The sequence below is a fragment of the Dermochelys coriacea genome, chromosome 2 (genome assembly GCF_009764565.3).
Source record: "Dermochelys coriacea isolate rDerCor1 chromosome 2, rDerCor1.pri.v4, whole genome shotgun sequence".
NCBI lineage: Eukaryota > Metazoa > Chordata > Testudines > Dermochelyidae > Dermochelys > Dermochelys coriacea.
In genome coordinates, this window is record NC_050069.1 from 214,728,860 (window position 1) to 214,741,881 (window position 13,022).

Consider the following 13,022-nt stretch of genomic DNA (forward strand, 5'->3'; position numbering starts at 1 on the left):
GGTCCAGGTGAATGTGGTTGGGGCTCAGCAGCGGGAGGATCTGGGTATGTGGGGAATAGAGCTTGGCAGGGGGGTTTGGATGTGGAGGGCTCAGTGTGGGGGGGTCCAGATGCTGGAGGAGTGGGGCTCAGTGGGGTGGAGATCCAGGTGCATCTGGTTGGTGCTCGGTAGGGTGAGTACCTGGGTGTGGGTGGCTGATCAGGGTGGTCCAGGTGCAGGGGAGTAGAGTTCATTGGGGGGGGTCTGGGTGCAGGGGGTAAGGCTTGGTGGGTGGGTCTGGCTATGAAGGGGTCTGGATGCACCGGGGTTGGGTGGATGGGGGAGTAGCTCCTTGTACAGTGACTCCCTCCCTCTGTAGCTGAGGAGCGATTGGTTCAAGAAGCATGTGGGGATGTGTTTGACACGTCCCCAGATGCCGTGCAGGGGAAGAGGAAATCCTGTCCTGCCCAGCCCAGTCGGGACTAGCAGCTAAGCCTGGTGCAAGGTAGGAGACACCAGTTGGGTCTTCCCCAGTCCCGCCTTCTGCCCCACAGTGACTTACCTCTCTGCTAGCTGCCCTGGACACTCAAAACATACTGATGGGGAGAGTTGCCTGACCACTCTTTTGTAGCTTCTCTTTGCTTCCTTGTCAGAAAGTCATTTTTCTGCGGGGAAGCAAAGAAATCTCCGGGTGACATAAATTCTGTGCATGTGCAGTGGCACAGAATTCCCCCAGGAGCATATATTATTAATATTTAAGACAGAGGGTCAGATCCTCAGCTGGTGTAAATCAGAGCAGGGTCAATTAAAGTCAATGGGTTTTGGGGTCACTCAGCACCTCACACTGTCCAGCCCTAATTCCATTTAGCTAATCTCAAAATCTGCTTTACTATTCTGGCAGCACTGTTGTTGTTGGCTCTGAAATTTGGCAGTTTCTGGGTTTGAGCTCAATTCATTTATAATCTACATGTAGCATTTTGTTTTATTCCTCCGTTTAGTTGTGCTAGTTATTGTAAAGTATCTCACAGATCTAGAGCTCACCAACCTTAGGAGCATATATTGAATATGTTCTTAGGGGAAAAAGGGGCTGAATCTATAAATTCACTTCTAAATGCATTTTCTATTCTGTACCCAAAGTCCATGGAAAAAATGAAAACTTTGTAAGAAACACTAAGAAAAGGATAGTGGCCCCATTTTATCTACGCTCTTAAATAAAATTGTTTAGCAGACTTACAAGAAAAAAACGTTCAAAAATACAAAGATTGCGATTTAACAATATGAAATAACGGAGTGGCAAGCCCTTCACAAACAATGGAAGTCAAAGGAATAATTAAGTGATCAGTTATTGTACGTGAAACAGTTAAATATTAACTCTCATGGAGTGTAACAAGCTCTTTAAGGTGAATAAAGGAAAGCCTCATAGACCAGTGATATGCTGTCCCTGTTTTTCATGAAACAATTCCTGCAGGACAAGGAACATAATCACTGAGGTGGAGAATGAGGTCTGAGATAAGCAATCTGGAGTGTATAACATAATTCACACTGTTGGCTCCAGTTTTAGAGCCTAAAGGCTGGAGCTCCATCAGAAGGGTGGACTGGAACTCCCCTCTCCCTTCATTAGTAAGGAACAAGGCAGGCCCAGAACTTTCCAGGTAGCCTCTCTTTGAGATGCCAGGAAGTAAGGTTGCTGGGAAATGTGGTCTCTCCTGGCAGCCATATTTGTATTTGTAGACTGCAGCAATGTCTGCTGGGAAATAGATGTGAGAATTAAAATATTGCCTATGTTACTAAAGACTGCTGGGTACAGTTTAGGGAAGAGATTTAGCAAACACACATTGAACTAATATTTGGAAAGTCTAGATACTGACTGACATAAGGCAAAGATTTCAGAAAAGGATGCCTAAAATTAGGCTCCTAGAGCCACATTTAGGCATCTGAAGAAGTGACCTGATTTTCAAATGTACTGAGCACCCAGTGGCTCCCACTGACTTCAGGAGCCTAAATGTGGATTTAGGAGCCTAATTTTAGACACCCATTTCTGAAAATCTTGGCTTAGAGGAGATTTAATTTAGACAGATGCTACAGTAGCCATCTGTAAGATGTAGCTCTGCATCCCATGGGAGAAGCACAGGAGCAAAGCCCTCTCAGGTAAAACACTCATTATATTACTATTTTCTGTCTCTCATTACATTTACTTATAATCAGTCTGTGCATAAAGTTAACATAAAATACTTTGATATGAGGAAAAAATCTTGACCTCCTTGAATGCTAGATTTCTTGTTTATAACACATCCAACATCCTGTTCATAAAATTACATTACTAATCAAAGTGCTGAACTACATTAATAAGAAATGTAATAATTACAGTCTTGTCTGTGCTCAGCATTTTCCTAGTTACCTTTTACAAAATGTTGGGAAAGCTAAAAATAAAAAATGATGTATTAGGGTAAAGCAGTATTTCCTCTTAAATACAGTCTGTCTAAATACATTTGACAAGTTTCAGAGTAGCAGCCGTGTTAGTCTGTATTCGCAAAAAGAAAAGGAGTACATGTGGCACCTTAGAGACTAACAAATTTATTAGAGCATAAGCTTTCGTGAGCTACATCCGATGAAGTGAGCTGTAGCTCACGAAAGCTTATGCTCTAATAAATTTGTTAGTCTCTAAGGTGCCACAAGTACTCCTTTTCTTTTTGTAAATACATTTGGAAATTGCTTTTCACTAGCAGATACATGAAATCATAGCGAATTTGACATCTAGATCTGACGGGTTTCATTTCCCTATCTGGATAATTCTAAACTTTCCCTACCAGAGTGACCATTATTCTGGGTTCCTTAAAATACATCTGAAAAGCTAAATGCACTAAGGGGACCTCAAATAGCATGTACTGTAGTTTCAAAATATGTTGCCCAGATCAGGAACACAATGTATTTTGCTCTGCAAATAATTCAGAGCCAATAGCATGGTGGATGTCTTGCAGGCAAATGGTTCTATACTTTTCCTAAATGTTGCACTGTATTGCACGTATATCAAATATAAAATAATGGATGTTTATGGCATAATTAAAATAAACATAGAATTACTTTGTTACGTAGGACATGAATCAGAGATATATTTAAAATTTCAGATTTTAAACTGTTTTTGTTTTTAAGGTTTCCAAATAATGTGATGGTTTACAGAGTCTGTGTAGCTGCCCACTAGAATAAGTTTCATTGTAAATGTTCCTATTTGATTTAGGTTTAAAAAACCAAAAAACAAAAATCAATGCTCTGCCTTACACTACAGATTGCACAGTAAATGGTCTCTTAATTACCACAGTGATGGAAACTTAGAGTTCTGAATCATCATTTTGACTTTCTCAAAGGAATAAAAGAACACTGTGGCAGGCTAAAACTTCCATCCAATCACGCAAAGACAAATCAGCCTTCAGGCAAATCAGGAATCTTGATTTAAGCTTACCTGGACTTGGCTGTTTGCCCATATTTTAAAATAACTTTTAAAAATCACCCAAAAAGCCATATAAGTGTCTGTGTATTAAAATGTATTTTGCATGGGGTAATTGGTATGAAAGGGTGAAATTATTTGATTCAAAAATTAACCCTGAATGTAATTTTCTTTGAAAAAATAGAAAGGTTAGCTCACAGGGTGAGCTATTCAAATACCTAGCTTGTGGGTGGAGTTGAGGTATGCCAAGGTGCATAAATAGGTATTACTGAGACTTTGTAGTTCACACTGAAACTTGGAACGCTTGCCCAGCTCCTCCAACAAGTGGGAGGGTAAACAAGGTAAGGCTATGAGTTCTTGCTTAGAAATGCACCTGTTAGAATCCAGTGAGTTTTGGACTCAAGTTACTTATTAATGTGGCAGGTGAGGAATGAATAGGAGGCAACTTAAAGTGTATAGCTTGCCATAAAGGGGACAGGTGGAATAATACTGTCTCTACAATTAAAAGAACCAGAAACTTTATTTTCCTCTTGGAGCTTACCATGGCAACATCTAGCTTTGTACAGATGATGCTTTAAGGAGTAGGTTTAATGCTGGTTGGTCGTTGCTTTCAATTTTGAATCAGCCAGCAAGCTGAGATTTGTTTGCTCTTTGATTTCCTGTTCAACCAGACCCCCCCCCGCCCCGCCCTTTTTTTTAAAGCAATATATCCTACATAATGATCTAACTAAACTGTCTCTGGAGTCTACCCTGAATATCCACTGGGTTTCCTAATGAAAATTTACTAGATTTCTTCCCCTCTAAGGAGACTTTTTTTTCTAATATAAACATTAATCTATTTCCAAAAAAACATTTCTTGTGCTTTTGCTATGCTGTTGAAGCCATGACTGAGCAGAGAGCCAGGGTCTATTGGGCATTGGAGCAGCAAAGGGTGATTTACCAGGCATTCTAACTCCTGTTAACAATGTGGTTTTCCCCCAAAGCCCTGGAAAGAGGCAGCCTTACCACACTTTCACTTTTGCAGCCTGCATTTAAAATATGCCTATGGAAGCTCATGCTTTCATTTTGTTTTTCCTATGTATGTTCTGGAATACCTATCTGTTTATCTTAAGTTTTCTGTAGTACCGCTCCCCATGCTATCCTAGCACTCAGATGAGAATTTACAGAGCAAATTTGAATCTCACAGAGTAAGAGTACTAAGTTTATTCCTTGGTAGAATTATCTTATTTAAAAGATCAAGGAACATCTGATCAAACTTTCCAAGCTTCATCCTCACTCCCTGAGTCAGGCTGGGGAAGAGATTTCAGCAGTAAAGCATTCTTGAAACTGATAGGTTGCATTTTGAAACAAATCCTCTGTTCTAATCTGTGTTCAAACCCTGGCTCTGCCACTCTGAGATCCATGAGGTAAGTAAGTTTGCCCCTCAATACCTCAGTTTCTCTGTCTGACAAATGGAGTAAGCCCTCCTAAACTGACCACCCTCACAAGGATGTTGGGAGATACGTTGTCTCTCTCATTTATAAAACATTCATTACCACAGTCATTAGGTGAGTGAGGTAATATCTTTTATTGGATCAACTTCTGTTATAAATGTTTTATAATGTCTAAGACACTTATTCATATTTGCAAGTGCCTTTAGACCATTAAATAATGATACTATAGATGTTATCTAATTGTTGAAACTCACTTGTCTTATTGAGTGAATTCAATGTATGTAAAGCCTCCATCAAGAAAAACAGAAAGAACCATCAGAGTGAGTATCTAGGATGACTGCATTGAGATGGATCGGGCATATTTTAAAGTGGCGACAAGTAACTTTCAAAGATTTTGGGAGATGATAGATTGATTTATTAATAATTTGTTCGCTAAAGAAACTTTACTACTTATTCATTACATCCTTGAAAATGCAAACTAGCAAGAGTGGTTAATTCTAGCAGTGACTCAGCCCAGCTTCATATTTGTGACTTTGCCATTTATACATGGAAGGCTCATATACTGTATGATCCTGCTGAGCAATTTTCTGGTTGGCATTCTGAGAAACTGCCCAAATTCTAAGGGTTTGTTGTCTTTTCAGCAGTAGCCATGGAGAAGAGTTGTATATCTGTGTTCCTGCTGCTTGTTGCTGTCTCTTATGCACTGGCTAAAGACTTAACGTCTAAGAACGATGGCAAAAGGGATACAAAAGAAGTAAAAGAAACCAAACCAAAACTGCCTCAAACTCTCTCCAGAGGTAAAAACTTGGTTCATTCTCCCAATCCTAGCTCCATGAAAGTCCTTCACCCCTCTATCTGCTACCTTTAAATCTTATTACATTTTTAAATAGCTGTCTGGCCCATAGTCCTTCTCCTTTCACCTGCCTATATATTTACAATTTTTTTTCTCTGGCCTCTAAAAATACCCCTCCACCCCCAGTACATTTTCCCCCAGAAGAGATTTCATCTTCACTCAATTACAATACCTGTTTTGGAAGCATATTCTCTCAAAGTACTTCTTAGTATCCTTTACTTCATATTTCAAGCCTAGATATAATCTTCTCATTGCCAACAACTCTTAAAGATCATTGCTGTATGTGATTTTTCTTTAGGGTGGGGTGATAATCTTATCTGGACTCAGACCTATGAAGAAGCCTTGTTCAGAGCCAAGAGCAGGTAAAAAAACATTTTTTCTATTCTTGCCACAGGTTTCAATGGCGCCATCTAGTGTTATCTGAGTTACCTGGTGTTAGGGAAAGAATTCTGACAACTATTAGAAATCTGTGCATTCATTAATTGTCCTTCACAGTCTGAAATGATCTCCCTCATCAGCACTGGCTTTAAGGTTGTCAATAAGGGAAGTCTAAAATGAGGTGTCTTCTTCCATTTCAGCAACAAGCCCCTGATGATCATCCACCATTTAGAGGACTGCCCACACAGTCAAGGTAACATAGCTTTGAACATAAAGTTACCTTATTTTCTACCTTATAAACTCAAATACTGCTAAAATACAAACTAGATCTCTACTTCAGTGAAATACTCCACTCACTTCAGTATAGTTCTCTGTGGGCATTAAGGTCCATCTGAAGGATCAGGGCCTGACACGCAAACAAGACCCTTCGGAGTTGGACTGAAAGGCAGAACTAAAATGTGGTGGGTTTGGATAAAATTAAAATCCAAATCTCCCTGAAATTTGAAGGGGGAAGGGGAACAGATTTATTCCATTTCTATTTTTGTTACTTCAGCTCTGTTCCAGATATCGCGCGCACACAGGCTTAAAACTCTCCATTTTAATTCTTTCAGTTGGACATTCTAAAATCTCCTAACTTTAGAGAAAAGGAGTACTTGTGGCACCTTAGAGACTAACAAATTTATTTGAGCATAAGCTTTCGTGAGCTACAGCTCACTTCATCTAATGCATCCGATGAAGTGAGCTGTAGCTCACGAAAGCTTATGCTCAAATAAATTTGTTAGTCTCTAAGGTGCCACAAGTACTCCTTTTCTTTTTTGCGAATACAGACTAACACGGCGGCTACTCTGAAACCTAACTTTAGAGAGTCCACCAATCATATCTGAATCTTTTCCTATATAATTTCTTGGCAAATGTATGCAATTTTACCCTCTCTTTCCTTAAGTTTGTATTTTATTTATTATTTGTAACAATTGTTTGACATTTATTAATTGTAGCATTGAAGAAAGTATTTGCTGAACACAAAGAAATACAGAAACTGGCTGAAAAGTTTGTTCTTCTGAATCTTGTTGTAAGTTTTCCAGTTACATTTTATCAAAACTTAACATTTCAACTAGCTCTACTCCTGACAGTGATTGGAAGCAGTAAACATATATCTTTAATTATGGCTTCTTTGACTAAGGCAAATATTGTATATCAGTTTAATCAGATATGACTAGAACTGTCTGGTGCTACAACAGGGATAGATTTAACAATAAATATATTCTATAGCTATTACAAGAAGATATACACAACGGTATAAGATATTTATTTAAATAAAAACATTGTTAAATGTGACATCTGAAGTTTTACTGTGTTCTTTGATTAGTGTATTTCTTAAGCTTTAAAACTTCAGACTACATGTTAAATTTGATAGCCAAGAAATTATCAAGTAGAAAGAAAATGTTCTGTTGGTGCTTTTTATACAACATGGTCTGCAGCAATCTTGACTTAGAACCTTATCATTTTTGTTCCAGTATGAAACAATTGACAAACATCTTTCACCTGATGGGCAGTATGTCCCTAGAGTTCTGTTTATAGGTGAGTACTGTCAGTTTTAATGACATAGCCTCCAAGGATGATATCCATTTTGAAGCTATAGAGGCTGGGTCCCCCAGTGTGATACAAACAGGGAACTCTTTGCATTGTTAACAGGGGTAAATACCATGGGAAGAATAGACTCTTTAGTTTTGTTTTGCTGGAACGAATGTGACAAAACAAAACTGGAATTAGGTAGTACTGTGTATGGGTCTTATGGGGAGGGGGAAGGCTTATGTAGTAATTAAGAATAAATATATTTTAATAATAATTTGTGATGAGTGTTCTAAAACAGAGATGAGTACACCAATGAGTGCCTAATTAATATGCCCTAGTACCTGACATGCACATACAACTGAATATTTAGGTGTGTAACTGGCCACATCCACACATCAAGCAATGGTGCATGCACTACTTGTGCATAGCTTTGAAAATCTATATTGTTAGATGTATAGCTCATAATCTAAAAAGCATCATTAATACTATGGCTATCTTTCACTCCCACTAGAAAAAGTAATCTCACACTTTTTTCTAAACTCAGAACACATGGTTTTTTAAACCCAAAACACCCCTGTAATGGGCAAGAAACAAAAACTGTCAGGAGGGTGATAAGTGTGAGAGAGAACTTCTAGAGGTTTCTCTCATGGAGTTTTCATCAGATAACGCCAGTACATACGGATGAGTCTGCCTTCTCCCCTCATGAAATGAAGAGGGTATTTGGCTCCAGAAAAGAGATTTCAGGTAACCCCAAGCGGCCCCATGTCTCCATACTGACTCTAGGACTCTCTGCCCTCTCTCTGGCTCCCTGACAGCATGATTCCAGTGGGTCTGTACTGTCGGGGACTCCACTGTCCACTGCTGCCCCTGGAACCACTAACCTGAAAGGTATGGTAGGGAAGGAAAATCCCAGGGAAGATTTCCTGGTGCAAAAGATTTCCAAGGTAGCTCCATTTGGGAGTTAGTAGAGCCTTAAAGGACACTAATTTTAGACAAATTCCTTATGGGGCTGGCAAAGGATACTGTAAGTGGCTCTTTCTCACAGCCTCATCTCCCTCCCTAACTTCAAAAGGGCCTTTGCAGGTTCTGGGGTGGGCTTGCATGTGGATCATGTTGAGACAGTTTATTTCTTTCTGTTGACCAAACTATGGGGGCTAAAGAACCATGTGTCTCTTCATAACAATTAATATTTGTAACAATGCACATCAGGGTAATTCAAGTATCATGTAATGAAGTGGGATGTAAATTGGGCAACTGCACTATTCAGAACTGAATTTCCCCGATAGTGTTTCAGAAACACTGGGCTTTTGTTCACACCATTTAGAAAACATGAAGTATCAGCTGTTGGAACAACATACTCCATCTTCGTATACATGCATACAGTATGCATGCATACATGCAGCAAGTAAAGGTATAGACTATTTAAGATTATAAGAACGGCCATACTGGGTCAGATCAATGGTCCATTTAGCCCAGTATCCTGTCATCCAACAGTGACTGGTGCCAGATGCTTCAAAGGGAATGAACAGAACAGGGTCATTTATCAAATTTATCCATTCTCTATCATCCTGTCAGAGGTTCAGGGACATCCAGAGCATGGGGATACATCCCTGACCATCTTGGCTAATAGCCATTAACTTATCTAATTCTTGTTTGAACCTAGTTATACTTTTGACCTTCTCAACATCCCCTGGCAAAAAGTTCCACCAGTTGACTATGTATTGTGTGAAGAAGTACTTCCTTATGTATGTTTTAATTGCTGCTGCCTATTAATTGAATTGGGTGCCCCTGGTTCTAGTGTTATGTGAAGGAGCAAATAACACTTCCTTATTCACTTTCTCCACACCATTCATGATTTTATAGACCTCTATCATATCCCTCCTTAGTCATCTCTTTTCTAAGGTGAAGAGTCCATTTTTTAATCTCTTCTCCGATGGAAGTTTTTCTATACCCCTAATCATTTTTGTTGCCCTTCTCTGTACTTTTTCCAATTCTAATTTTTATATATATATATAATATTAGAATTGGAAAAAGTGTGTATATATATATATATATACACTTTTGCAATGGGGGACCAAAACTGTACACAGTATTCGAGATGTGAGTGTACCATGGATTTATACAGAGGACAGAAAATATCATAATTCCAATCTACCCCTTTCCTAATAGTGTCTACATTGTTAACTTTTTTTTGATTTGCCACTGCACATTAAGCAGATGTTTCCACAGAACTGTCCATGATGACACCAAGATCTTTCTTGAGTAGTAACACTAATTGAGACCCTCATCAATTTCTATATATAGTTGTGTATGTTTTCCAATGAACATTACTTTGCACTTATTGAATTTCTTGTGCCATTTTATTGCCCAGTCACCCAATTTTTATGAGATCCCTGTGTAATTCTTAGTAGTGAGCGCTGGACTTAGTCTTGAGAAATTTTGTATCAGTGGCAAAGTTTGCCACCTCACTATTTAACCCTTTTTCCAGATCACTTATGGATACGTTGATCAGCACAAGTCCCAGTACAGATCCTTGGGGGACCCCACTATTTATCTCTCTCCACTGTCAAAACTGATCATTTATTCCTATCCTGTGTTTCCTATCTTTTAACCAGTTACTGATCCATGAGAGGACCTTCCCTCTTATCCCATGGCTGCCTACGTTTACTTCAGAGCCTTTGGTGAAGGACCTTGTAAAAGGCTTTCTGAAAGTCCAAGTACACTATATCCACTGGATCACCCTTGTTAACATGTTTGTTGAACCTCCTCTCAAAGAATTCTAATACATTGGTGGGGCATGATTTGCCTTTACAAAAGTCATAGCATCATAGAAGATTAGGGTTGGAAGAGACCTGAGGAGGTCATCTAGTCCAACCCCCTGCTCAAAGCAGGACCAATACCAACTAAATCATCCCCAACATACTGATACTTCTGTTCTTTACTATAGTTTCAACCAGTTTGCCTGGTTCAAGCCAGTAAGCCTAACTTTAGTAATTATCTGGATCACCTCTGTAACTATATTTGTTTTGTTTTTTGAATTGGCACTACATTAGCTATGTGCCAGTCAACTGGTGCAGAGGCTGATTTAAATGATAGTTTACATACCACAGTTAGTAGTTTTGCATTGTCATATTTGAGTTCCTTCAGAATTCTTGGATGAATACCATCTGGTCCTGATGACATTACTGTTTAACTTATCAATTTGTTCCAAAAGCTCTTCTATGGAGACCTCAATCTGGGAGAGTTCCTCAGCTCTGTCACCTAAAAATAATGGCTCTAGTGTAGAAATATCCTTCAGATCCTCTGTAGTGAAGTCCAATGCTAAGTATGCATTTAGCTTCTCTGTAATGGCCTTATCTTCCTTGAGTGCTCTGTTAGCACCTCAATAGTGCAGTGGCTCCATTGATTGATTGACAGACTTCCTACTTCTGATGTACTCGAAAAAGAAAACAAAATTTGCTGTTTAATTTTTGACTTTTCTCATTGTTCTTCACATTTGTTTTCAGCTTAGCTATACTTTGTATATATTAAATATTAATATTGTAGACTATTTAAAATTAATAATTTCTTCCACTACTTCTCCTTTCCTCTTTCCAGATCCCTCCCTGACAGTTAGAGCAGATATTACTGGAAGATACTCAAACCGTCTCTATGCATATGAGCCTTCAGATATTTCATTGTGTAAGTATTCTAGTTCCTAACAGAAGCTTGCACATACATTTAGAACAGATGATGTCCTCTCAAAGAGCAGTGAGAAATGCTAGACCTGTTTTACTTAATATTGGTTGCACCATGATTAAATTGCCAGACCTAATTACATTCTTCATGACCTCTTGCTTCTTTAGAGTCCAACTCTGACACCCTTACACTCAGTTGTGCCTTACTGTATGAGTAACTGCAAGGGAAATCTATAGGATTGTTTACAGTATAAAGGTGCCAGAATCAGGCTTATAAAAACTATAGCTCATTTTTTGATAGTTTGTATATAAAATGGGTCAAGACAGCAGCTTTGACAACAAGAAATTAAATGTAAAGGAACATTAAACTAAAATTCTTTTCACATCATTGATCCTGAGAGACCAGCAGTATGGTTCTAGGGCATTAAAATCCACCTGTTTCAAAGGAAGATAATGCATTTTTGTAAGAAGTTGCGTAATTCATTGGCACTCACTTTGCATGATAGGTGGAACACTGGTGTTCTAAGAGCCTTTGGGGGCCACAGGATAAGAATCCTATTAAAGTTAACTCTGTGTGTGTGTGTGAGAGAGAGAGAGAGAGAGAGATCATTCACGGTTCCAGAGCAATTAAATTGTGTGGAATGACTGGACTCCCCCTTCCCCCTTTTGGAAACCATATTAGTAGGGTAGCTTCTGCAGAAACTGTAATTTAAACCGTGTTCAGGACTGTGTCCAAGTCTTGGAAGAGACTGTAAAATGTATGATGGATGAAGAGTTAGTACAATAAGGGAGCTTGTGACAAAGGTCTCCTTTAGTAGTAACAACACTTTCCCTAAAGTAATTTGTCACTGGCAGTATAACTGCGCAAATCTAACAGTTCTCAATGTTTCATTTCTAGTGTATTCAAATATGCAGAAAGCTCTGAAACTGCTGAAGACTGAATTATAAGGCAGGGGAAAAACCCATATGCAGCCAAGATGTCTGATCTTCCCTCTCTGCTCTACTCACTGGCATCAGTGAAGACTTTTTAGGTTGATTTTAGAAATGCATAGTACTGGTTTATATGCATAACTAACTGTATGATTTTTTTAACACTTTTGTACTGGATGGGATTTTTAAGTACTGGTTGCTTTAAAAAAAGCATACAGTGTTCTGTATGCTTCAACTGTAAAGCATGATTTTTTAAAAAATAAATACATTTTAAGGTGTCTACAGTGTATGTTGTCTTATTTTATGTGGCCTTACTCAACAATGTATTCAAATAGTCATCCAATATTAACAAAAGAAGGCTACTTTGTTATAAGAGGTTATAACTTCCCCACTGTAACATCCAGATATTAAAACAGATTATGACTTGAAAGCCAGGGAGGCTTCTTCATCTCTACAGTTTTAACAGCCATCTAAGGTTCCTATTCCTCAGGCTCCTGTTAAGTGTATTTCCTAGCTTAAACATTAATTTTCTTTAAAAGTTTTTTTTTTAAAATAAGTGTACTGCAAGGTTAGAAAAGAACAGCAGCTTGCAATACTGATTTGATCACCTCTCACAAATTCTAAGGAAGTTATAGTAAAATGTCTAAGATAGTAAGAGAAACAGTTGCTTGATATTATTTGCAATAGCTTCATAGTACATTTAGTTCATAATACTAACCCAGAAGTTATTTCCAGATCTATTTCTTAAAATTAAAAAG

The 13,022-nt window shown here is 38.5% G+C and overlaps 1 protein-coding gene across 1 annotated transcript; it reads left to right on the forward strand.

Annotated features, from left to right (window-relative positions):
* The first annotated feature begins 3,656 nt into the window (after positions 1–3,656).
* On the forward strand, positions 3,657–12,289 carry AGR2 (anterior gradient 2, protein disulphide isomerase family member). Its single transcript, XM_038391913.2, has 8 exons — positions 3,657–3,762; positions 5,496–5,651; positions 6,006–6,069; positions 6,286–6,338; positions 7,081–7,154; positions 7,600–7,663; positions 11,255–11,338; positions 12,233–12,289. The coding sequence occupies exons 2-8, from the start codon at positions 5,504–5,506 to the stop codon at positions 12,280–12,282; spliced, it is 537 nt and encodes a 178-aa protein (XP_038247841.1). The 5' UTR covers positions 3,657–3,762; positions 5,496–5,503; the 3' UTR covers positions 12,283–12,289.
* Positions 12,290–13,022: the final 733 nt, after the last annotated feature.